Raw genomic sequence first — 27885 nt, 5'->3', positions numbered from 1 at the left:
GATTCACAAGGATATTGCCTGGACCGGAGAATTTGAGTTAAAGGAGATACTGAATATGTTGGGATTCAGAGGTTGTGAAGGAGTCCAAGTGGTAACCTTGTACATGTATACAAAATCATGAGGGGCATAAATAAGGTGGATGGCCACTTAATTTTTCCCAGGATAGTGGAGTTGAAAAACTAGAGGGCATAGTTTTAAAGTAAGGGGAGAAATATTTAAAGGTGACCCTAGGGGCAAGCTTCTACACAAAGGTTGCGGGGCATACAGAACAAGCTGCAAGAAGTAGTTGTAGTGGCAGGGATAATTATTATAACGTTTAAAAGGCATTTAAACAGGTAAATGAACAGGTTTAGAGGGAAATGGGCCAAATGTGACCGGCTTGAAGAAGCACCTAGGTTGGCATGGTCGAGTTGGGTCGAATGGCTCATTTCTCTGCTATGATAGTAAACAAACCTCATCCAGGAAAGCACCATGGTCTAAAACAAGTTCTAGTACAGCCAGATGGTAAAATAATAGAGTTGATCAGCACTCAACACCACTTTCTGCAATTGGATAATTGATTTCCTGACCAGCAGACTGTAATCAGTAAGGATAGGCAGCAAAGCTCCACAATGATTATTCTCAAAACTGGTGCCCCACAAGGCTGCACCCTCAGCCCCCTATTCCAGCCCCTGTAGAGTCAGGCTCTGTAGCCAGATTCTGCTGTAACTCCATCTACAATGTAGTAGATGCGTTGGAATACAAGAAAGAGTTGCAGCATGGCATCACGATAACAACCTTTCTGTCAACGTCAGCAAAACAAAATAGCTGGCCATTAACTTCAGGAGGTGGGGAAATGGGTTGGAGTACAAGCTGCTGTTTACATCAAAAGTACTGTGGTTGAGAGTGTTGAAAACCTCAAGTTTCTAAGGGTCTTCCACAATCAAAAAAGTGCACCAGTGCCTCTGTTTTCTCGGGAGGCTAAAGAAATTTGGCATGTCAATAGACAATAGGTGCAGGAGTAGGCCATTCTGCCCTTCGAGCCAGCGCTGCCATTTCACTGTGATCATGGCTGATCATCCACAATCAGTACCCTTTTCCTGCCTTCTCCCCATATCCCTTGACTCTGCTATCTTTAAGAGCTCTATCTAACTCTTTCTTGAAAGAATCCAGAGAATTGGCCTCCACTGCCTTCTGAGGCAGAGCATTCCACAGATCCACAACCCTCTGTGTGAAAAATTTTTTCCTCAACTCCGTTCTAAATGGTCTACCCCTTATTCTTAAACTGTGGCCTCTAGTTCCGGACTCCCCCAACATTGGGAACATGTTTCCTGCCTCTAGCGTGTCCAATCCCTTAATAATCTTATATGTTTCAATCAGATCCCCTCTCATCCTTCTAAATTCCAGTGTATACAAGCCCAGTTGCTCCAATCTTTCAACAGATGATATTTCCGCCATCCCTGGAATTAACCCAGTGAACCTACGCTGCACTCCCTTCATAGAAAGAATGTCCTTCCTCAAATTTGGAGACCAAAACTGCACACAATACTCCAGGTGGGGTCTCGCCAGGGCCTTGTACAACCACAGAAGGACCTCTTTGCTCCTGTACTCAACTCCCTTGTTATGAAGGCCAACATGCCATTAGCTTTCTTCACTGTCTGCTGTACCTGCATGCTTACTTTCATGTGACTGATGAACAAGGACACCCAGATCTCGTTGTACTTCCCCTTTTCTTAACTTGACACCATTCAGATAGTAAACTGCCTTCCTGTTTTTGCCACCAAAGTGGATAACCTCACATTTATCCACTTTGCTCACTTTCAATGTCACAACTTTTTAACTGACGCATTATAGAAAGCATCCTATACGGGTGCATCACAGGTTGGTACGGCAACTGCTGTGCTCGACACTGCAATATACAGTTCACACAATTGGAAACCATCCTCCACACAGTGGGGTATCTACATTTCTTGCAGCCTTGGTATTATTAAATGGACTCTTGACCTCACAGTCTACCTCATTATGGCCTTGAAGCTTACTGTCTGCCTGCACTGCACCTTCTCTGTAGCACTTTATTCGGCACCCAGTTCTCACTTTCCCTAACAATAATGAATCAATTTACCAGGTTTATGAACAATCCAGGTAACTTCCCCTACCAACTATCATTACGGATATAAATGAGAAGGAATAGGAAGTTAAAAATAATCCCAGAGTGGTCTTATTACTACTTATCTTGACCCCAAAATAAATCCTTCAAATACTGTTCACTACTTCTAAGCTTTCATTTTTTAAAAAAAGTTTCACTCTGCTTATTTAGCAAATTACTGTAGAACTTTTCTCAAGTATTTTGGAAGTCTAATGCATTTGGGATGCATCATAGCATGCCTAGGATCAGCAACTTACAGGGAGGAGTTGATTTATTTACATGATGACTTCAATTAAATGAAGACATACAAGTTTTTTTTTGGTTAATGAGTTCTTGTGAATGGATGCTTTGTGATTTTGTGGCTACCCCACAGAATGATCATTTGTCATGAAATTGCAAAAAAAAAATTTTGGTTGATTGCTCGGCTATATTTTAAGAAATGTGCGAGGAACCAAAACACTGATATTTAGAAAACAGCAAGGAATAAGGAAAACATAAAATTAAAGCAAATAATTTTCCTTTTGTTGCAATGAAGATTAAAGGTAAGGTGGAAGCAATATGGACAGGAAATCATCAACAGGGAACACTAATGTACATTCAAAACACACAATGCACATCCACCACACACAAAATGCGTAGAGTCCTGATAAAGGGTTTTGGTCCGAAACATCGACTGTTTATTCCCCTCCTACTGCTGTTCAAGATTTCCAGCATCTGCAGAATCTCTTGTGTCTAACGTACAGACTGTTGTGTGGGTATCATTATGTGTTACCTTATCAGCCCAGGAACCTCTGTTCCCCAAGGTACAGGACCAGAAACAGGCAGCACAAATCGACCATTAGAATTCTGAACTTTATCCTTCAGAAAGATGGAGACCTAATGAGATAAATTAGAGCACAATAAATAATAACAATTTATAACATATTACAGAATGAAAAATTAATTCTTCAATCATGTAGTACAGGTACCATCATATATTTTTATTTTGCTTTTCAGATGTTGCCGATTTTTGCAGGTACATTGCAACTACCACCTTCAAGTGCCCAAATGCCTGTTTAATTACTGTATAAAAAGCAAAAAGGAAGCTTTTTCAAAAAAACTACCAATGCTTTAAAAAGCTAGGAGTTTAAAAGAGTCAGAGACATACAGCATGAAAATAATCCTTTTGGTCCAACTTTTCCACACTGTGCAAGTGGTCTTAGTTAAGTCCTATTTACCTGCCTTTGATCCACATCCCTTTTAGACTTTTCTATCCATTTTCTTGTCCAAATGTCTTTCAACATTGTACAGATTCCTCTGGCAGCTTGTTCCATTTACCTACCATTCCCTGTGTGAAAAGATAATTCCCCTCAGGTTCCTTTCACATCTCAAATTGATGACCTCTAGTTTTAGACTCCTTATTTTTAGAATAAGACTGTGATCATGTAACTTATCTACACCTCTTATCCTTTTATAAGGTCACTCCTCAGCTTCACATTCTCCAAAAAGTCCCAACCTATCCAGTCCCTTTATGATTTGCCAATGACTATGGAATGTTGTTTGAGCTTGATACAGCTGGTGCTGTTTACAGTGTAGAAGGTTATGAAAAATTAGAGGGGCATTTTGATCATCTAGGTATGTGGGCTGTTGATTGACAAATGGCTTCCAACTAAGATAAATGTGAGATATTGCATTTTAGGGGATCAACCCAGTGTAGTATTTGTACAGTGAATGGTAGGGTCCTGAGGAATGTTATGGAACAGAGGGATCTAGGAGTGTAGTGCATGGTTTGCTGGAAGTGGCATTTTAAACCTAATCCCTTTTGATTTTAGCATCCGTTCCCTGGAAAAAAGTGTGCCCTTACACCCAGTCTATGCCCCTCATGATCTTGTACACATTACCGACATTTACAATGGTGATGAAGCCATGTGCCATGTTGGCCTTCAGTCAGGCATTGAGTATTGGGGTTGGAAGATTATAATGCAGTTATTTAAGATATTGGTGAGGTCACACTTCTAGAATGGTGTACAGCTTTAGTCAAGAACTTATTAAAATAGAAAGATGGCAGAAATGATTTACCAGATGTTGCCTGGACTTCGGGGCCCCGAGTTACGAGGAGCAGATGCATGGACTATGACTTTATTCCATGGAAAATAGGAAATTGAGAGGTGACCTGTTAGATGTATACAAGATCATGAGGGGCATAGGTTAGACAGGACATGCCAAAAACAACAGGGCTTAGGTTTAAGATCAGAGATGAGAGATTTAAATGTGACATTAGAGTCTGTATTTGGAAGGAGTTGCCAGAAACAGTGGTTGAAGTGAACATATTAGCAACAATTAAAAACCATCAAGATAAGTATATAGATAGAAGAGCTTAGAGGGCTATGAGCCAAACATGGCCGGCTGTGACTAAGTCACTAGGCAATGCAGTCAACATGGATTTGTTTGCCCAAAGGTTCTGCTTCTATGCTGTACAACTCTATGAATCTTTCATTTTGGGATCCATATCTCAGCAATGGATCACCAAAATGTGTTTTACAGTACCATGGATTCACTGGTACAGTATTCTTCAGAAAGGAGACGAATGAGTTCCTGAGACTTGAGGATATATTAAGTTTCATCATTGTTTTTAGTTACTATTCATCCCTAAAATTTGCTCAATTGCTCCAAAGGATTGGGGATATTCAAGGTGGTCAGCCCAAGAGGAAATTTCTAGAAATCGGGTCGTGTAAAATCTCTAAGTTTGTTGATAATGCAAAACTGGGAGATAGTCTCAATTATAAGAATTGAAGGCTTTAAGAGGGGGGTGTGGAGGGGGGCAAGGGGAGAAAGCAGAAAACTATGGTACTGTTAAATTGGTATCCAGTGCATTGTAGTAAACAAACTGCTGAAAATTAGCACACGGGTACAGAGAAGAATTAAAATAGTAAATAACAGTCTTCAGACTTCTATTGCAAGACATATTGCTGCAATTATATGATGGTCCTGGTGAGACTGCACTGGAATACGGTGTACAGGTCTGGAATTCCTCTTCAAGGAAGGACATACTAGTGAATAGTTAGTGAATGAGGGTGTGGAAGGTGGGGAATGGGGAAAGTATTTCAACAGATTGCTTCTTTGTATTTTGGAGTTGGAGGCCAGTGATGATTGGATTGTCATTGCCAACACTGTCCCAAGTTTATAAGAATGACTTATCAACATTCTTAATGATTTATCTGGGTGGATGTAGGGATGATGTTATCCTGGCTGACAGGTTTAGAAACAAGGGTCACAATACAAGCTTGGCCACAGAATAAATTTCTTCACCCAGAAGGCAGAAATCCTTTTTGGGTCTCAAACTGTGAAGTTTAATCACTGAGTATATTCAAGACACATTGATAGATGTTTGGACATTAAGGGATACAAAGTTAGTATAGCACAGTGCCATTGAGGTAACGGATCAGCAATTAACTTACCAAAGAAAGGAATTGGTGCAAGAGGCTAAAGAGATTTCTCTCCACTCATTTCTTATGTTCATCCAGTTGAATATCATGGAATGGAAGGGTGTACTTACCCTAATATGCAAATCCTGAAAGAAGATGAGTAGAGTTTGCCTGATGAGCTGAAACTCTCCAACAGGTAGGCAGCTGTATGACTGTCAATTATAGAAAGGCAAAAACATGCACTGAGTCTCAAATTGGCAAATTCAAAAGTTCAATGACATTGAAATTTTATGTAACCAGAGCATTATGTTAAACCTTGTGCCCTCAAGGAGCCTGTCATTTTTGTGCAAAGCCTCATAGCAGTCATGTTCTTCATTGGCAGGCCAGAGGCTCTTCCTTTTCTAGCTTCACCTTGGTGGTCTTAAAACCATTGGAAGGGTCAAGTGTGAAGTCAGGGGGTGATCGAGGGAGGAGTGAAACAGAGGATGGGCGCAAGAATGAGAATGGAGCTGGCTTAGTTGGGGGCCAATGATGATTGGATTGTCATTGCCAACATGGTGAAGCATGATGGTGATAGGAGTTTTGACTAGCGGCCAATCCAGACACTGGAAGTTTGGAGAGGAGGGGACTTCAATCCAGGATAAAAGGCAGCGAAAAAGAGCTTTGACAGCGACCAACTGGTATTTGGGACTGATTAGTGTGAGCAAATTAAAGAAAGGCAGGGGCAAGCGCAGCGGCCATTGTGTGACTGGACATGGTCAGAGTGGTGATCTTGAGGTTTTAACTCTTTAAGGCTTCGGCGAAGAGAGGCTTCAGTAAGAGAAAGCAGAGGAAAGAAAAGCTCAAGTATTTTTTTTCCCTTATCTTTATATTTGCTCAGCTAGTACAGGAGAGAGATCAGGCAGGATAGTGAAATGCTTCTCTTACGGGATGTGGAAAGACAGGTTGACCTCCAGTGTCCCTGACAACTACAACCGCGAGAAGTGCATCTAACTGCAGCTTCTAACAAACTGCATTAAGGAGTTGGAGCTGAAGTTGGATGTACTCCGGATCATTTGGGAAGCTGAGGGGTGATAGATAGAACATATAGAGAGGTAGTTACACACAAGGTGCAGGACACAGGAAACTGGGTGACAGTCAGGAAGGGGAAAGGGTTTAAGGAGCCAGTGCCGAGTACTCCTGTGGCCATCCCCCTCTATAACAGGATATCACTTTGGATACTGTCGGGGGAGGGGGGGGGATGAACTAACAGAGGAAAGTCACAGTTATCAGGTCTCTGGCACTGAGTCTGCCTCTGTGACTCAGAAAGAAAGGGGGGAGAAGAAGCACACTGTGGTGATACGGGATTCGTTAATTAGGGGAATGGACAAGAGGTTCTGTGGGCAAGAGTGAGACTCCTGGATAGTATGCTGCCTTCTGAGTGCCCAAGGTCTGGGACATCTCAGATCAAGTCCTCAAACACTCTTAAGTGGGAGGGTGAACAGCCAGAAGTCGTGATCCATGTAGGTACCAATGACATGGTAGGATGAATGAAGAGGTTCCGCATAGGGAGTTCAGGGAGTTAGGTGCTACATTAAAGGGAAGGGCTTCCAGGTTTGTGATCTCAGTATTGCTACCCATGCCACGTACTAGTGATGGCAGAACTAGTTAGATTATACAGTTTAATACATAGCTAAGGAGTTTGTGTAGGAGGGAGGGCTTAAGATTTTTGGATCATCGGGCTCTGTCTAGGGAAGGTGGGACCTGTACAGAAGGGATGGTTTGCACCTGAACTGGAGGGGGACTAATATCCTACTGGAAGGTTTGTTAATGCTACAGAGTGGGGTTTAAACTAGAGTTGCAGGGAGATGGGAACCAGAGTGCCAGAACAGTTAGTGGAGGCAGATGTTGGCAAGACCTCAGACAAAGCTAGGAATTAAAGGTTAAGCATGGTGTGACTGGTGTGTTGAGCTGCCTATATTTCAATGCAAGAAGTATCATGGGAAAGGCAGATAATAGTGCTAAAGATAAGGTAGTTCATTTACTGACAGAGGCAATGTGTAGTGAGAAAAGGTTGTTGATAAGGCAAAATTACAGTTAACAGGATGAATTGCAACGTAAAAAGTGGACAAAATCGAAAAGGAATGAAGGTGTTGTATTTGAATACAGGCAGTATATAGAATAAGGTAGATGAATTTGCAGCACAGCTGCAGATTGGCAGGTATGATGTAGAAATCACTGAATCATGACTAAAAGATTATAGTTAGTAGATTAATGTCCAAGTATGCACATTATATCAAAAGGATAGGCAGAAAGGCGGGGGAGGGGGGTGGCATTTCTCTGTTGGTAAAAAATAAAATCAAAACACTAGAAAAAGGTCACATCGGGTTGGAAGGTGTTGAATCATTGTTGAGAGAGCCAAGGAACTGCTGTGTAATGAACTAGAATTGATTATAGAGCTCAAGGTTAAAAAAAGCCCTTGGGGCAAGAGATCATAATGTGATTGAATTCACCCTGAAATTTGAGAAGGAGAAGCTATAGCCAGATGTATCAGTATTACAGTGGAGTAAGGGGAATTATAGAGGCGTTAGAGAGGAGCTGGCCAGAATTGATTGGAGAAGAACACTGGCAAGGATGAGGGCAGAGCAGCAATGGCTGGAATTTCTGGAAGCAATTTGGAAGGCACAGGAAATATACATCCCAAAGAGGAAGAAGTACTCTAAAGGAAAGATGACACAACTGTGGCTAACAAGAGAAGTCAAAGCCAACATAAAAGCCAAACAGAGGGTATATAATAGAGCAAAAATTAGAAGGAAGTTAGAGGATAGGGAAGCTTTTAAAGATTTACAGAAGGCCAAAAGGCAACTAAAAAAAGTCATTAAGAAGGTAAAGATGAAATACGAAAATAAGCTAGCTGATAATATTAAAGAGGATACCAAAAGTTTCTTCAGATACTTAGAAGTGTAAAAGAGAGGCGAGAGTGGACATTGAGCCGCTGGAAAACAAAAGAAGTGGGAGACAATAAAATGGCGGATGAACTGAATAAGTATTTTGTATCAGTCTTCACTGGGAAAGACACTAGTAGTATGGTGGAAGTTTCAGCTATCAGTGGGTATGAAGTGTGTGAAGATACCATAACTAGAATGAAGGTTCTTGGGAAACTGAAAGGTCTGAAGGTAGATAAGTCACCTGGACCAGATGGTGTACACCCCAGAGTTCTGAAAGAGGTAGCTGAAGAGATCGTGGAGTCATTAATAATGATCTTTCAAGAATCACTAGATTCTGGAATGCTCCCAGAAGACTGGGAAATTGCAAATACCACTCCATTCTTCAAGAAGGGAGGGAGGCAGAAGAAAGGAAACTATAGGCCAGTTAGTCTGACCTCGGTGTTTGGGAAGACGCTGGAGTTGATTATTAAGGATGGGGTCTCAGGGTACTTGGAGGCTACAGAAAGACTTGGACAGATTAGGAGAATTGGCAAAGAAATGACAGATGGAAAACAGTGTCAGGAAGTTAATGGTCATGTACTTAGGTAAAAGAAATGAAGGAGTTGACCATTTTCTAAATAGAAAGAAAATATAAAATATTGAGGTGCAAAGGGACCTGGGAGTCCTTGTGCAGGATTCCCTAAAGTTAATTTCCAGGTTGATTTTGTGGTGAGGAAGTCAAATACAATGTGAGCATTTATTTCAAGAGACTAGAATATAAAAGCAAGGATGTAATGTTGAAACTTTATAAAGCACTGGTGAGGGCTCACTTGGAGTTTTGTGAGCAGTTTTGGGCCCCTTATTTTAGAAAGGACATGCTAAAGCTGCGGAAGGTTCAAAGGAGATTCACAAAAATGATTTCAGAATTGAATGGCTTGTCATACAAAGAGCGTTTGGTGGCTCTGGGCCTGTATTCACCGGAATTCAGAAGGATATGGGGTGACCTCATTGAAACCTATTGAATGGTGAAAGACCTTGAAAGAGTGGATGTGGAGAGGATGTTTCCTATGGTGGGAGAGTCTAAGACTAGAGGACACAGCCTCAGAATAGAGGGGCATCCTTTTAGAATGGAAATGAGGAGGAATTACTTTCACCACAGAGTGATGAATCTGTGAAATTCTTTGCCACAAGCAGCTGTGCAGGCCAAGTCTTTATGTATATTTAAGGCAGATTTTAACAAATTCTTGATTGATCAGGGCATGAAGGGATATGGGGAAGGCAGGAGATTGGGGCTGAGAGGGAAATTGGATCAGCCATGATGAAATGGCAGAGCAGACTCAATGGGCCAAATGGCCTAATTCAGTTACTACTGTATATCTTGTGGTCTTAACATTATTAGCAACAAGGAGAGAGATCAAAAACTTGCGGAGGAAGTAACTTGGCAGGATTAGAGGGGAGATGAGTTTAGAATCTTTTTACCTAAAGGGTTTTGGCAATCTGGAACTCACTGCAATCAAGGAGAGGAGTGGCAGAGACAAACTCTCAACACATTAAAAATGTCTGTAAGGGCTGTGAAATGAAAATTAAGAACCTAGAGGAACGGGTGGGATTAAATCAGAAGTTCTTTTTGAAGACTGATGTGATTGACTGGGCCACAAAGTTTCTAGATTTCGAAGTGAATACTGCAAGGGAATCTAAGACAAGTGCCAACTTGTAGATAGATGCTGTAAGTATATTTCTTGGATAATTAAAAAGCAAACAGGAGCAAGCAGCTCCAAGAATACACAAGTCTTTAGCAATGGCAGTCAAGTATGCAGCGTACGGCTGAAGCATTCACAACTTTCTTCATTCAAAAGTCCCAGGCAGATTATCTATTTCAACTGACTTGAGGTCAGTTCTATTACAGAAACCAGTCTTTAATCAATGTGACTCACTCCATATGTAATCAAAAATTATTGAAAACACTATTAATGCTATGAAACTAAGACCATCTCAATATGTTGTCAGATGTTCAATGGAGGTGCTTAAGGTCTGCATTCTAGAACCACCTCCATCTCTGGGCAAGCTGCTCTAGGAACATGTCACTACAATGGCAACCATCTGTTTAAAATTAAAAGCAAGAAATATCCAACCCAGCAAATTACTACCCTTTCTGTCTACTCTTATCAGAGATTAGTGCAGCAAATTTCAATTGATTCAACAAACAGGTATGGTGGGATCACAAGATTTCCAATGCCCACTGATATCAGCCTGCAGGAGGTAGGAACTACAAGTCCAACTATTGCACACAGAAACAATAAACAATTCTTTATTTTTCTTTTTCAAGTGACTATCACCAAACTGAGAAATCCATAGATGAATGTAGGCACAGCCACTATTACAATTAACTGTAAGGTTTTCCACATATCCAAAACTTACCTTAGGATGATTAAAGGGTAGGTTACTGGAGATGAGTCAATGGTTTTCCAAATCTATTAACCAAACCTTCCAAAAAGATTATTGACCATGTTAAGTGATTAATGAATCATCATTTATTGATTGTAATTCTGAAGCATATGCCATGCACTGCTCATTTGCTGTTCACAATGTTAGCAGTGAGTGGTTAGCATTACCTAAAGAAACCAATGCCTTTTTATCCTTTAATTGGCGTTTCACAGCTTCAAGTATTGATGGGTCTCATTCACAAAACGAATCTGTGCTGACAGTTTGAGAAAAGGCATTCCCAGGAAGTGGACCAACACTTCAAGTCAGATGTATGTGGAGAAAGGTGAGCAGTACAAGAGATTCTGTGGGGCTAGACATAGCTCCAACACCATCTACAAATTTGCCGATACCACTGCTGTTGGTAAAATCACGGATGATGACAAGGAGGCACACAGATCCAGGATAGGTCAGCTGATTGAGTTATACTCAACTAAACCCAAGGAGCCTGTTATGGACTTTTGGAATGGGGAGGTAGGTGAACTAGCACATTTTCGTTGAAGAATTAGTGCTGGAAAGATTGAGCAGAGCAGCTTCATGTTCCAAGGTTTCAACATCTGCGAAGATATTCTGGGCCCAGCACATAAATGCAACTATAAAGAATGTGTGCCAGTGTCTCTACCAGCTTAAGATCTGGCATGTATTGTCCATAAGACATCGAAGCAGAATTAGGCCACTCAGCCCGTTGAACCAGCTGCACCATTTCATTGCGGCTGATTTATTATCCCTTTCAATTCTGTAACATTTGATGGCCTGACTAAACAAGAACCTATCAATCTCTGCTTTAAATTTACTCAATGACTTGGCCTCCACTGCCATCCATGGTAATGAATTCAACAGATTCGCCACCCTCTGACTACTAAAGAAATTCCTTCTGATCTCTGTTTCAGATGGATGTCCCTCTATTCTGAGGATGTGCCCTCTGGTCCTGGACTCACCCACCATAGGAAACATCCTCTCCACATCCAATCTGTCTAGGCTTTTCAATATTCCATAGGTTTCAATGAGATCCCCCCCTCATTCTTCTAAACTCCAGCAAGTACAGGCCTAGAGCCAACAAATGCTCCCTTTTACATTAACTCTTCCATTCCTGGAGTTATTCTCATGAACCTCCTCCGGACCCTCCCCTTAGATACAGGGCCTAAAACTGCTCACAATACTCTCAGTGCTGTCTGACCAATGCCTTATAAACCTCAACATCACATCCTTACTCTTACATTCTGATCCTCTCGAAATGAATACTAACAATATATTTGCCTTCCTTACCACCAACTTAACCTGCAAGTTAACATTTTGGGAATCCTGTACAAGGACTCCGAAGTCCCTCTGCACCACTGAGTTTTGAATTCTTTCCCCATTTAAAAAATAGTCTACGCTTTTATTCCTTCTACCAAAGTACATGACCATTCACTTCCCTGCACTATATTCCATTTTGATTTTTCTAGTGCCTTTAATCCAATATGGCCCTCATTACTGGGGGAAAAGCTCCGTTCAATGCAGGATGGCACTTCTATTGTATCCTGGATAAAGGACTACCTGACTGACAGACCACGGTTTGTGCAGCTTCAGAGCCGTGTGTCAGACATGGCTATAATTAGCACTGGGGCCTCCACAAGGGACTGTATTGGCACCCTTCCTGTTTACCCTGTACACCTCAGACTTTAGATACAACACTGAGTCATGTCATCTGCAGAAATTCTCTGATGACTCAGCAATAATTGGGTGTATAAAGGGAGGCCAAAGGACTGAATACAGGTTCCTGGTGGAGGACTTTGTCAAATGGTGCAAGCTGAATCATCTGCAGCTCAATATCAGTAAGACAAAGGAGATGGCGATGGACTTCAGGAAGGCAAGGCCTGTATTGCTCCCTGTTACTACTGATAGTGAGGACGTGGATGTGGTGAGGAACCTACAAGAACCTGGAGGTGCACCTGAATAACAGACTTGAGTGGAGCACCAACACAGAGACTGTGTACAAGTCGGGCCAGAGTCACCTCTACTTCCTGAGGAGACTGAGATCTTTTGGAGTATGCAGGCCTCTCCTTCACATGTTCTACCAGTCTGCTGTCTTCTATGCAGTGGTGTGCTGTGGAAATGGCATCAACACAGATGATGCCAACAGGCTCAATAAACTGACTAGAAAGGCTGGTTCTGTCGTAGGAGTCAAACTGGACAACATTTCTCACCCCCAGCATGCCACCTTGGCTGAACAGAGGGGCACTTTCAGTAATGAGACTAAGACAACTGTGCTGCTCCAAAGAGCGCTATATGAGCTGTTGGCCAGAAGAAACTACAGTCTAATCAAGGACAGGGGAAGCAGACAAACCAGTTCTCTTTGTTTCTCCCCATTTTGTGGACTCTGAACGGATTCTTGCTCTTGGATAATCTAATCAGAGCAACTGAATGTGGACACAGGAAGCTTCAGGTAATGATCTGCTAAACCTGAGACCATCCTCAAACAAGTAGCCATTTGTTACGTAAAGGGCGTGGACTCTGAACTGATCATTGACTATCTAATCAGAGCAATAAGCCTGAGACCATTCTCAGAGGAGTAGCTACTTGTTATGTAAAATGCCAGACATACCAAAGAAGCAATCTGTAATCTTGTTAGACTCTGTCTGGGTTGCTTTATTTAACTGGTTTGAACCAGTCAGAGTGTAAAGACACAAATACACGAGGCTGGGGTGGGCAGAGCCATGAAACAATGTTGGTTGTAGCCCTGTACAATGACCAGCAAGAAGGTGACCCAGGAAAGTCAGGTGACCTTGAGCCAATGAAATGGAGATCCAACAGTTCAATTGATGAAGAAAACTTTAAGATTCAGGAGTTCCAAATATGCAGGGGTGATAACTCTCCAGCAACTGGAGACCAACCATTGTGGATAAGGAGGACCCCATGGGTACGTGGAGATCGGGACCACGAGGAATGCCTGGCCAGCATAGTCTCCTTTCCCGGGTAATAACTTTTCTCTTCAGGGAGATAGAGTATGAACCCATGTGCCTTTTAATTGAAGTAATAAGTTACTTGTCGGTAAATACAGATTCTCAGTACCTCACTGATCATTATTACAAAGGGTGATTCCTGTAACAGAGCTCATTCTTACCCTCGGCCATCAAGCTCTATAATGGGGCTCTAGCCCGGGAAGTGATCTTATAATCTTTGATTTGTAAATCTTGTACATCTTATTCTTGTATATCTTTTGTTTTTTCTTACTTCCCTTCTAACATTTGTATATCTGTGCACTTGTAATGCTACTGTGACACTATAATTTCCTTTGGGATCAATAAAGTATCTATCTATCTGCCACTTCTTTGCCTATTCTCCTAATCTGTCCATCTGGCCAAGTCCTTCTGCAGACTCCCTAAATGCTCAACACTGCCTGCCCCTCCACCTATCTTTGTATTGTCTGCAAACTTGGCCACAAAATCGTTGACATATAGCGTGAAAAGAAATGGTCCCAATCCCGACCTCTGCAGAACACCACTTGTAACTGGCAGCCAACCAGAATAGACTCCTTTCAATCTGACCCTTTGCCTCCTGCCAATTTTCTATGCATGCTAGTATCTGTCCTGTAATACCAAGGGCTCTTATCTTGTTAAGCAGCATTATATGTAGCATCTTGTCAAATGGCTTCTGAAAATCTGAGCAAACAACACCCACTGACTCTCCTTTGTAAATTCTGCATGTTATTTCCTCCAAGAATTCCAACAGGTTTGTCAGGCAAAATTTCCCCTTTAGTAAAAATTCCTGTCTTTGGCCTACTTTATCATGCATCTCCAAGCACTCCGAAACCTCATCCTTAATAATGGGATCCAACATCTTCCCAACCACTGAAGTCAAGCTAGAAGGCCCATAGTTTCCCTTCTTTTGCTTCCCTCCCTTCTTAGAGTCAAGTGACATTTGCAGTTTTCCACTCCTTCGAAACCATTCCAGAAGCTAGTGATTCTGGAAAGATCATTACTAATGTCTCCACAATCTCTTCGGCTATCCCTGGGTTGTAGTCCATCCAGTCCAGCTGATTAATCTACCATCAGACCTTTCAGCTTCCCTAGCAGCTTCTCTCCCAACTGACACTCTCGAGTTTCTGGCATACCTCTGGTGTCTTCCAGTGAAGAGTGACACAAAATACTTTTTAAGTTCGTCTGCCATGTCTTTGTCCCCCATTATTACTGCTCCAGGGGCATTTTCCAGTGGTCCAATATCCTCTCTTTTACTTTTTATATATCTGAAAAAACCTCTTTCATATTTTTAAGCTCCCAGTGACGAGCTTCTTTCAGCCACATCTCAGTGACTTCCACAACTTCATACCTGCCAATCGCCAACTGCGCTACAAGATGATTTACCTTACTCCATGTGCATTCAAATATAACACCTTCAGTCCTGTATCATCACCTTTATCAATTTTGCCTCCTTGTTACACTTCACCTCATGCTTTTGAAGAAACACTTCTGCAGAAGTAGTGTTGAAGTATAAGTAGAGTGGAAAGCATTCTGCAACACCACCTGATATGGAAACTCTAATGCACAGGAACGTAAAAGTGACATTGAGTGATGGCTCAGCCAGTCTCATCATAGTTACAACTCTCCCCCACCATCGAGGACATCTATAAGAGGCAACGTCTCAAGAAAGTGAGATCCATCATCAGAGATCCCCACCATCCGGGTCATGCCCCCTTCTCATATCTGCCGTCAGACAGGAAATATTGAAACCTGGGGGCTCATATCTCTAGGTTCAACAACAGCTTCTTTGCCACTGCTTTCAGGCTCTTAAACCGATCTGAAAACCCTAATTCCACCTATTTCCTTCAACTTGCTCTAAATGTTTTATTTTTAATCATTTGGTCAGGTATGTACAAGGTTAATTTATGTTTAAGTAATTTATGTTCTGCTTGTAATTTACTCTGCTGCGGCAGCAAAAAGCTAATTGTCATGAACATATACTCAAGGTATATATGCCATGACAATAAACTTGAAATGTGACCCTGCAGGCAAATACTGAAGCAGCATGGGAAGAAATATCAACAATAGTCAGTGCAAGATTTTGTTCTGAAGACATGCATGCAAGTTAGGTCAACAAGTTTTTCTTCAGTAATATAACTCATCAGCTACATAACAGCTCAACAAAGAATCATGATATGATTTCAACTTTCATATTGTTTATCCTGCCCTCACACAGTTAACACCACCAAAAGCATCATAAAAACAACTTGCAGACACTCATGCTTATTACATAAACCAGATTATACATAATTCAGGTTATTCACTGTCATTGGAAACATCATTTTTGAAGATTATTTTATTTTATTTAGTGATACTGTATGCCGCCCAACTACAATTATGCGAACAGTTAACCCACTAACCCATACGTCTTTGGAATTTAAGAGGAAATCAGAGTACCCAGAGGAACCTCATACAGTCACGGGCAGAACGTACAAACTCCTTACAGACAGTGGCAAAATTGAACTCAGTCGTTAGTGCTGTAATAGCGTTATGCTAATCACTATGCAACTGTGATACTCAATGTGGCATAGTTGTAAAGATCAATATGGATACATCTTCCTCCCTTATCATTCATCCCTTTTAACCAAGTTTAAACATGTAATTATTTTCCTTTTCCCCTTCCCATGATCTGATACTTTCCCTCTTATTTCAGGCACTCAAGAACAGGATGTTGCTTACACAATGGGGCAGAAGGCAAACAGAGATGATTAAAGTTGAGACAATGACTTGATTTTACGTGGGTAGTAGTTATTACAAATACAAATATTTTAGAGGTCAAGACAAATGAGGCGTCTGCATGTGGTGAAATATTGAGCACAAGTGCACCAGAGAAAACTACTGCAATAAAAGGAACCATGCAGGAGACAGCTTGCCAAAGGGAATTCAAAACCTTCATTTTTCTGGCGAGGTCTTGGTTGAGGAAGGGCAGGCTATTAAATTTGATTGGACAACCAACCAAATACTTGGTGCAGTATTACATATGGAAATCAAGACAAACTAAAGCAGTTTGGGGGGATTCCAGCAGAAAACTGGCACTGGAATTTATGTAGAGTTTCTCTTAAGGAAGAGGGAGTCATATTGTAGAACCTACCAAAAACCTAACAGCTGGAGGAACTCAGTGGTCAGGCAGCATGTGTGGAGGGTAACTGACAATCAGCATTCCACATCGAAACAATCCCACTGGGTGGGAAGAATGCAGGTGAAATTGATGGTAAGAAACGGTGAGGGAGTGAGGATTGGGCATGAGTTGGCAAGTAATAGGTGGATCCATGTTAGGAGGGGTGATTGGCATATGGAGTCAGGTTCGGGACGGAAGGCTGGAGGTAGTGCTAGAGGCTGAGAGATCAGAGGGCTGCAGATAATGGATCATCAGATGATAATATTGATTATCAAATCTGCATCTGTTGCTCAACATTAACTTTTCAGTGATATGATAGGTGGAGCAACAAGGGGCTGTAGATGATGGAATCTGTTAAGAAAGGGAGGTGGAACATTGAACTAAATAACAGAGGTGGGTTGGCAGATGGGAACAGTGGGAAAAGGGGACCCAGCTGGAGGAGTGTTGGGGAAAGGAAAGAAACTGGGCAATAGGGGAAGGGGAAAGTGGTTTGGGTGTGTGCAGGAGGATCTGCAAAGAGGAAAAGGGGCAGAGGGAACAAGTTATTTGAAATTGGAGAGCAAAAGTTCTTTCCTACTCTCTCCTGTGCTTAAGTTTTATCCTTGATCATTGAACTGCTGCTGCCGTTAACAAATTTCACGTCACATGCTGGTGATAATAAACCTGATTCTGATTCTGATCATCAGGGAACGGTGCCTCGGAAAGGTGGTATCCATCATTAAGGGCCCCCACCACCCAGGGCATGCCCTTTTCTCACTGTTACCATCAGATAGGAGGTACAGAAGCCTGAAGGCACACAATCAGTGATTCAGGAACAGCTTCTTCCCCTCTGCTATCTGATTTCTAAATGGACATTGGACCCATGAACACCACCTCACTACTTTATTTTTAATTTCTATTTTTGCACTATTCACTTTAACTATTTAATATACATATATATTCTTACCGAATTTCAGTTTTTCTCTATATTTATCATGTATTGCATTGTACTGCTGCCGCAGAGTTAACAAATTTCATAACATATGCTGGTGATATGAAACTGATTCTAATTCTGAGCTCACTAAATGATGTCTTTAGAACCACTGTAACATACATTTCTCATTCATATTCAAGGACGAACTGATCTAAGGTTGAATATTTGCCTTGTATTTATAAATATCACAGAATCACATGGAAACAACACTCACCTCAATCAGTTGTCGGAATGTCTCATCTACTTGGTTTAAAATGCTTGGAGAATCATGTACAAATTCCTTGACTGCATCCATATGATTCAATGTGACCAACAGAAGGTCTTTTGGCCTTGGACAGAGGAATACTTGGTACTTGAATGCCATTGTCATCAAGTCATAGAGCTGGAGGTATGTGGAAAAAGAAAACTACCTGATACACACAGGATTAAGATAAACTCATTACCCCAACCAATAATAATCTTAGTTGTTTCTTTCTTTATACATGCCCCTTCCCACTCTAGTCTATCTCTAAAACTTTATCTCAGACCTTAGAACTTTGGTTCCACTCTCACATCCAAGCTGATGTGGCAAAACAAGTTGCTTGTTGTGAACCAACTAATTGGTACCCAAAAGCTTGCAGAGAATGACAGTCCCACTTTTTTGACTCAACTTCTTCTTCAAAGAAGTAGCTAGCTTTGTTTACAGGTGGTTATTCCCAGATCTGTTAACCCAAAATATGTGAAGGAGTGGAACTGGGCCAGTGTTTGAGTTAGAGTGTGTATTGCCATTGACTGGCAGAATAAGAATCTTTCAAATTGCTATTGTTTAACATCAGAGCATTGAAAAGGACATAGATGAAGAGAGTATCAGTTTCTAAGAGCTTGTTCAGAGCAGGAGTAGATGTAATCCGAAAACCATTTTCCATATTCTCTAGTATTTGATTAAAACAAGAATCTATGTATATATTTATGTAGCTAAAATACTGACACATTAACAAAAGAATAAGGTAAGGCATTTATATTTATTCACCTTATCCATGCTAGCCTGATTCAGTCTCATAATGGAAGCATGAGCCAGTCGATCAAACACAGTTCTGAGGGCTTTCTTAGAATACAGCTCCTGAGGTTTGAATAGTTCCTCCATGAATTTCTTATTAAACATTGTACTGACAATGTCATTCATTACTGAAAAGAGAAGAAACAAATTATTTATTTCAAAACATTAATATTTCCTCCAACAGTCTAGCAGGTAAATACAGAACTGAACAGCTGAAACCAGGACTTGTACAGAAAATGTAATCATTAGAACGTTTTTGATAAGAACAGGCCATTCGGCCCAACAAAGCTTGTCAAAATCCTATTCACATTGAAATAACTATCAAGTTTAGATTTGAAAGTCTCTGAGGTACTACTCTCAACTACACAACTAGGTAGTTTGTTACACATGTCCACAACTTGCTGCGTAAAGAAATGCTTCCTGATATTAGTCTGAAATCTCCCTTTAACCAGTCTCCACCTATAGCCCTGTGTCCTCACTGATGGATTAATTTTGAAGTAGCAGCTAGCATCCACCTTACATATACCCTTAATGATTTTAAACACTTCTATCATGTCTCCTCTCATTCTATGCCTACTTAGGCTAAAAAGGTTTAATTTTTTCAATCTTTCATTTATGGCTCATACCCTGCAGACCTGGAATGAGTCTAGTTGCTCTTCCCTGAACTCTCTCCAGTGCTTTCACATCCCTCGCAAAATAGGGAGACCAAAATTGTACACAGTCCTCAAGGTGTGGCCTCAGAAGTGCATTATACAGCTTAAGGAGAATGTCTCTAGACTTGAACTCCACTGAGCACGTTATATAGCCCAACATTCCATCAGCCTTCCTAATTACTTCTGTACATTGTCTAGATGTTGATAGCGATGACACCCAAATCCTTCTCATCCACTGCTTTATTTAGGTCATTTTAGTTGGGTGCCAAGGACTGAACCAGTTATAATCAAACTGATTTGCAACGTACTAGTCAGAAACTTAAGTATAATGAACAGTTCTGACCTTATATGGAATATAAGGGGTTGCGCCTTCAACCTGAGTGTAGCCTCATCGTGCCAGTAGAGGAGGTTGGACTGAGATATTAGAAATGGAATCGGAAATAGAATTGAAATGGGTAACCACTGGACTCGAGGGGCCCAATGGCCCACTTCTACTCCTGTATCTTGTGGTCTTATGGAAATCCCGCTTTTTGTAGTGGATAGAGTGAAGATGCTTAATGAGGTGGTCTTCCAATCTATGTCGGGTCTCACCAATATACAGGAGACCACACCAGGAGCACAGGATACAGTAAATGACCACAACAGACTCGCAGGTGAAGTGTCACCTCAACAAGCATAAATAGCCTCCTGAGCAGTAAATTTCCTATGATTTCTAAACATTTTAGCTTTAATTTCACCAATAGTGTAGAGCGAAGCACAAACATCCTAAGTTAAAGCAGGAGGGTGGGGTAGGGGTAGGAAACATGCAAATATTTTATTTTAATTTTATTTAATACATTTCTAGCACATGTTGTTATAAATAAAAAACCTACTAAACTATAAATTAACTTTTTTATTGAAATATGTTTGATCAGAAAATTTTTTAACTGTCAGACTTAAGCATTTAGAGAACGGACTTAAGGCCTTTAGAGGATTAGAGGGGAACAAAGGGAATAATTCTAGCAGAGAGGGCAAGGGAAATTTAGAAACCTTAGAAAGGGAGTAGAATTCTATGGCCTCGTCTCCAAGGTTCCACACTGATCCCTTGTCAGTGCGATGAGGAATCCTTACTCAAAATATCAGTATACATCTCCTTTTTTCCTGTTGGCTCTGATGTAACCATTCCACTATACCAACACTTGGTCCCGCAAAGGATTAAAGTCTAATTTGTTAATATTACTGTTATAAGTCTTAGTATGATTAGTATGAGCCAGTCATGTGGTCACATTTCTTTAATTGCTCTTCCCAAATCTATGCTACAATATCTATAGGGCCACAATGAGTCGAAAAAATCCTTGTGGTCACTTTATCTGTGATTCAGTCTCATATTTTTAAGCCAATCTCCTTCTTTCTTTTTCCTTCCTAAACAGAGGATGCAGAGGGGGATCACAAAGCCGAGGAAAGAGGACCGGGTCGAGACAACAGAGACTTTTGGAGAAGAGGAGTTCGGTAGGTAATACCGTTCCAGTTGACCGGAAGTACACTGAGAGCGGTAAGCGTAAAGGAGTTGGGTGCTTACTGATCTGGTTAACAACAGATGGTGCAATCCTGGGCATATTACGATCGAGGAACATGTTTGTAGACCGGATATTGAACTTTTTACTGTTGGACTTCGGCAACATTCCACCGTGATACAACACTTGGTGGCACGGGAGGTCGTTCCTGCCTGTGGCCATCGAACGTGCAGCTCCTCCCGTGGAGGGTCAGACATCCTGAGCCAATAGACTGGTCCTGGACTTATTTTCCACCTGGCATAGTTTGCATTTTGTTGTTTGATGGTTGGGGGTTTTTGGTATTGTTATATTTACGCTCTATTCTTGGTTGGTGCGGCTGTAACGAAACCAAATTTCCCTCGGGATTAATAAAGTATATTTATCTATCTATCTATCTATCTATCTATCTAACTAACTAATAGAGACACATTTGTTACCAATTCAGAATCCAAGAATTTCAGAAGATCCACTATGCTTGCAGCAATCTAATTTCAAATTCTGGGATGCAAACCATTAGGTCCACGGAATTTGTTAAGTTTTACTCTCCCTAACTTTCGCCAGCCTTCTTTCTTTAGTAATGTACAATGTTATCTTAAGGCCTTCCACCACCATGCCCTTCATTTCCCTAGATTTCTGATAAATTTGTTACATCCTTTACAGCAAAGATATGTGCTGGGTATCTACTAAGTAATCTCTTGTGCTGCTAGGAAGCATCTAAACTAGATTAATGGGGGGGGGGGGGTGGTGTGAGGTTCAAAGCAGAAGGGAGCCTGAGTCCAGTGACAGCAAGGTCAGAAGACAAAACAGGTAGCAAGATGGCAGATAATAAGGATAGACTATTGGATTAAATTGCATTTATTTCAATGCAAGAGACCTGACAGACAAGGCAGATGAACTCAAGGCATGAACAGCTACATTGAACTGGGATATCATAGTCCTTATAGAAACCTGGCTAAGGGAGGGACAGGTCAGGCAGCTAAGTGTTCCAGGGTATCGGTGCTATAGGTGGGATAGAGATGGAGGAAAGAGGGGAGACTTGCATTTCCGAATAAGAAGAATGTCATGGCAGTAGTCAAGATGAAACTATTGAGGGATTGTCTGGCTAGGCTTTCCAGGTGGAGCTGAGAAATAAGGGTACGATTCCCTTGTTGGGATTGTACTATAGGCTCCCTAATAGTCAGTGAGAATAAGAGGAACAAATATTCCAGGAGACTGCAAAATGTTGTAAGAATAATAGAATTTGTTAAGTGTGTTGAGGAAGGTTTCCTCAGACAATAATATATCCTACTAGGGTGAGGGCAAAGCCCAACCCACTCTTGGGAAATAGGGCAGGACAAATGACTGAAGGGGAGGGGCAAGCACCTTGGGACCAATAAACATAGTTTTAAGTTAATAATGGAGAGAGAAAGATATGGCCAAAACAAAGTTCTAAATTGGGGAAAGGCAAATTTTGGCAGTATTAGACAGGAATATGGAAATGTTGATTGGATTGGGTTGTTTGCAGTCAAAGGGACATCTGACATGTGTGAGGCTTTTAAAAGTGAGAAAGAGAATTCAAGATCTGCATGTTCCTATCAGAATGAAGAGCAAAGCTAGCGGATGTAGGGTAGCCTGGATAATTGTGAATATTGAGGCTCTGGTCAGAAAAAAGGAGGTATGGATCAGGTACGGGCAGCTGGATCAAGTGAATCCCTGGAATAGTATAGAGGATGTAAGATTTTCAAGAAGGAAATCGGAACAATAAAACAGTTGTATGAGATTACTTTGGATTCTCCTTAATTTTCTCTTCCAAAGAGATTTTGGAAGTATATTAAGGGAAGAAAAAAAAATTAGAGAGAGAAAATGGGGCCCCTTGGAGACCAAAGTGGACATGTGTGGAGCCACAAGAGATGGATGAAATTCTTGATGAATATTTCGCCTTTGTTTTGACCATGAAGGAGCACATGAAGACTTTGGAACTAAGGAAAGCTAACAGGGACAGCTTGGGAATAGTCTGCATTTCAGGAGAGGAGATACTAGATATCTTAAAATGTATGCAGGGAGATAAATCTCCATGGCCTGATCAGGTATATCCAAGAACACTGTAGAAAGTTAGAGAAGAAATTGTGGAAGCCCCAGCTGAGGTATTAGCATCATTGTTAGCCATGGTGAAGTGCCAGAAGAATGGAGGGTAGCTAATGCCAATGCCTTTATTTAAGAAAGGCCACAAAAAACACTGGTAACTATAGAATAGTAAGCCTAACATCCATGGTAATTAAGTTACTAGAGGGGATTCTGAGGTACAAGATATACTGTACCTGCATTTGAAAAGGCAGGGCTTGACTAGTGATCACCTAATTTCCGATAGGGAACTAATGGGCATCATTAGTGATGGTTGGGCCAAAGGGCCTGTTTCCACACTGTATGACTTTATGCAACATATTGGTTTCATTTTCTGCCATTACTTTATTCCGCATAATCACTTAGTTTCCACTTTCCAAATGTTTCAGTTACTTCAGCTATGATATCCCTTTCCAGGTAAAAACGTAAACATGAGGAATTCTGCAGATGCTGGAAATTCAAGCAACACACATCAAAGTTGCTAGTGAACGCAGCAGGCCAGGCAGCATCTCTAGGAAGAGGTACAGTCGACGTTTCGGGCCAAGACCCTTCGTCAGGACTAACTGAAGGAAGAGTTAGTAAGAGATTTGAAAGTGGGAGGGGGAGGGGGAGATCCAAAATGATAGGAGAAGACAGGAGGGGGAGGGATGGAGCCAAGAGCTGGACAGGTGATTGGCAAAAGGGATACGAGAGGATCATGGGACAGGAGGTCCGGGGAGAAGGAAAAAGGGGGGGGGGGGGAACCCAGAGGATGGGCAAGGGGTATAGTCAGAGGGCCAGAGGGAGAAAATGGAGAGAGAGAGAGAGAAAGAATGTGTGTATAAAAATAAATAACAGATGAGGTACGAGGGGGAGGTGGGGCATTAGCGGAAGTTAGAGAAGTCAATGTTCATGCCATCAGGTTGGAGGCTACCCAGATGGAATATAAGGTGTTGTTCCTCCAAGCTGACTATGGCTTCATCTTTACAGTAGAGGAGGCCGTGGATAGACATATCAGAATGGGAATGGGATGTGGAATTAAAATATGTGGCCACTGGGAGATCCTGCTTACCCTGGCGGACAGAGCGTAGGTGTTCAGCAAAGCGGTCTCCCAGTCTGCGTCGGGTCTCGCCAATCTATAGAAGGCCACATCGGGAGCATTGGACGCAGTATACCACACCAGGAGCACCGGACGCAGTATATCACTTATCCTTGTAAGCGGAACAAGTGCTACACATGCCCTTACACTTCCTCCCTTATCACCATTCAGGGCCCCAAACAGTCCTTCCAGGTGAGGCGACACTTCACCTGTGAGTCGGCTGGGGTGATATTGGCGATGCCCTTCCCTTCTCTGTTACATCTGTTCCAATAATGAGACCTTTCACTTCAGGAATATGATGCATTTTTTTACAAAATGCTAGGTTGCCTCTGCACTACAATCTTCGCAGCCTTCACCTACGTACGCTCCATTTGCCACGTCTTTGACCTTACCCCATCAACCTCACCTGCAACAGTAACAAGGACAGGATTCCCCTTGTCCCTATCTACCACCCCACGAGCCTCTGTATCTAGCATCTCATTCTCTGCAACTTCTGCAATCTGCAATCGGATCCCAGCACGAGGCACATCTTTCCCTAAGCACTTTCTGCAGGGATCACACTCTCTGTGACTGCCTTGTCTCCTCATCCCTCCCCCACTGATCCTCCTACAAGTACTTAGCCCTGCAACTGTCCCAAATGGTACTCCTCCTCCCACTATTTAGGCCCAAAGAAGTTCTTCCAGGTAAGGCAGATTGGGGTGAGGGGGAGGAGCAAGAAATTACTTCCCTCGGTCAGCATCTCCCAGTGGCCAGCCACTTTATTTCCACTTCCCATTCCCACACTGCCATGTCTACTCACAACCTGATCTACTGTCGAGTTGAGGCTAGATGCAGGTCAGAGGAAAGATACCTTGTATTCCATCTTGGTAGCTGCCTACGTGACAACATCAATATTGATTTCTTCAAATTCTGGTAATCACTCACCTCTGATCTATTCCTCCCCCCTTCTGTTCTCCCCTATCCCTCTGGACCCCTTAACCACTCTCTATCCCCTCCCCCTGCCCAACACTTACACCTTCTTCCCTCTTGTTTCCCACCTCCTTCCATTTGTTTCATGATACACTGTCGTCTCCTATCAGATTCCACCTTCTTCAGTCTCTTGCCTCTTTCACCTATCACATCCCAATTTCTCACATCATTGTCACTCCCTCCCCAATCTATCTATCTTCCCCCTCACTTGAATTCACCTATCACCTGCCAGTTTGAGCTCCTGCCTTCTCCCTATCCATTTTTTTTCTTGATTTTGCCTTCTCACTGAAGAGTCTTGGCCCAAAATGTCATTTTCCTCCACATCCTGACTTGCTAAATTCCTTCAGCATTTTTGGTGTGTTGCTCAAGATTTCCAGCATCTGCTGTGGTTCTTCCACTCAGTTTATGTCTCAATGAGATCACCCCTCATTCTCCTTAGCTCTTACAGACCAAACTTTATTAGTCAGTTGCATAGTCAGCTCTCTCATCCCAGGTATTAGTCTAGTATACACACAAGAGATTCTGCAGATGCTGGAAATCTGCAGAAAGAGAAGGAGGGAGCACCAGAGGGATACGATGGGCAGGGGAGGTGAAGGGTTGAGACAGGAACTAGGACGAGGAATGGAAAAAGAGAGAAGGGGGATTGGGGAGAAATTACCAGAAGTTATAAAATTGATGTTCATGCAATCAGTTTGGAGTCCATCCAGATGGACTATGAGGAGTTGCTACTCCAACTTGTGTGTGGCCTCAGTAAAAGATGCCGTGGATTGACATGTCAGAATGGGAAGTCGAATTGAAGTGTGGCCAGCAGGAAATCCTGCCTTTTGTGGCATACAGAGTAAAGGCACTTGACCAAGCAGTCTGCCAATCTACTTCCGGTTTTACCGATGTAGTGGAGGCTGCACCAAGAGCACCAGATACCGTAGATGACCCCGACAGACTTGCAGGTGAAGTGTCGCCTGACCTGGAAAGTGAGTCCCCCATCTTCAGTTTGTGCAAATTTCATCCACTTTCCAAAGATCAGTTTGATTTCCAACACTGCTCAAGCAGACACTATTCAAAGTGTGCATGACCATCTGACATAGCTTTCCAGTGCCCCACTGAAAGGACATACATGACAAGAGCCAGAATTTTGACCAGGGAAGGGTATAGAACATGGTGGAATCTCATCTTGTCTTCAAGATAGTCATACACACAGTACTTCTGAATGGGTTAGGGATGACCTAGATTGCAGCATTATTTTTAGACAAGGCAGAAACTTGGAGGAAGAGCAAAAGAAAATAACCAGTGAAATTCTATTAAAAAAAAACACTACTACAACTTTTCCAAGACCAATCTGAAAAGGTGCAGAAAGCACGTTTCACACTTTTACGATTTTTTTTCCTGACAGCACAATAACTCCAGTCAGAAACAGCAACTGATGGATCACTCCAAATAATGCCATACAAGGTGGAGGTTACATTCAAAAGTGAACTAACCAGTGTTTGTATGAGGGTTGTTTGGGTGTATATTGCTGGTACATGGGACATTGGGGTTTGTCGAGGTGCATGTTTACAGTTTATCCAGCACTTTGTAACAGTAAGAATAGTGGGATGGAAGATAATTGGGTTAATATTTTATAAAGTTAACCGACCTGCATTTGGGCTTTAGAGGTGGGAATGCTAGTCGCTGGTATTATTGTCCTGAGGGAAAGAGGATGTATATTTGATTAGCTACGGCATGGCGGTGGTTCACTGTAAAACCACAGCAGTGTGGGGATTTGGGATAACGGGGGTTTCGGGGGCAGGGAAGCTAGTTCATTGCTAAGATACTGTTCTGGTCCAGGGGGGTTGGATAAACCTTAAAACATTACGGATCAGAGAACTCGTCTCTCTTCATGGCCCGTGCGCCTTCGATCCCCGCCACTCGATTTCTTCCCCCCCCCCCTTTCCCCGGGGACCCCGCTCGTTCCCACGCCCCGAGTTCCCGCTGCTCGGCCGCACGCCCGGCTCTCCTACCCCGAGCTACAACGCTCCACACCTTTCTTGGCCTTGTCGTTCGGGATGTTCTGGGCCCGGAGCCGCTGATCGAGGATGTACAGCATCTCCCCGCCGAGGTTAATGAAGAGCAGGGGCAGCGTTCGCAGCGACATGTCGGCCCGGAGCGCAGACACTCGCCCGGCTGCTCCGTTGTTGCCTTGACGCGTCCGTTGCCAGGTTGGCGATACAAACAGCAAACCACCAATCAGCAGCACTGACACTGTAAGGTGCGATTTAAGGGATTAATTAAAGTCCTGGGGAATGCCTTAATAATAGTTGAGCCGACGGTAAATCTCATCGGGGGGGGGGATCTGACATGATGTTCATTTTGACAATTATTTATCTATTTATTACAGTTTGAGATGTGGCAAAGCCAGCATTTGTTACCTATCCCAAAGTGTCATTGAGAAGGTGGGAATGAGCTGCCTTTTTGAACCACTGCAGAGTTTCTGGTGAAGGGGCTCCCACTGCTGTTGGAAGAAGTGTTGCAGGA

The 27885-nt window shown here is 42.2% G+C and overlaps 1 protein-coding gene across 2 annotated transcripts in view; it reads right to left on the bottom strand.

Annotated features, from left to right (window-relative positions):
- The window catches only part of oscp1b (organic solute carrier partner 1b), a 35583-nt gene extending 7988 nt beyond the window's left edge, over positions 1-27595 (bottom strand). Inside the window, exons 1-5 of one of the 2 annotated variants that reach the window (XM_072246959.1) lie at positions 27394-27595; positions 19016-19170; positions 18221-18388; positions 5661-5741; positions 2898-3001 (exon numbers count right to left, since the gene is read on the bottom strand). In XM_072246959.1, the coding sequence (XP_072103060.1) occupies positions 2898-3001; positions 5661-5741; positions 18221-18388; positions 19016-19170; positions 27394-27505 (620 nt within the window). In that variant the 5' untranslated portion in view covers positions 27506-27595. Of the gene's footprint in view, positions 1-2897; positions 3002-5660; positions 5742-18220; positions 18389-19015; positions 19171-27371 lie in introns of both variants that reach the window. The other variant, XM_072246960.1, reaches the window with a different exon arrangement.
- Between the last annotated feature and the right edge of the window lie 290 nt (positions 27596-27885).

The sequence above is a fragment of the Mobula birostris genome, chromosome 30 (genome assembly GCF_030028105.1).
Source record: "Mobula birostris isolate sMobBir1 chromosome 30, sMobBir1.hap1, whole genome shotgun sequence".
NCBI lineage: Eukaryota > Metazoa > Chordata > Chondrichthyes > Myliobatiformes > Myliobatidae > Mobula > Mobula birostris.
Note: the sequence above shows the minus strand (reverse complement) of the source record. Positions and strands in the feature narration are given on the sequence as shown.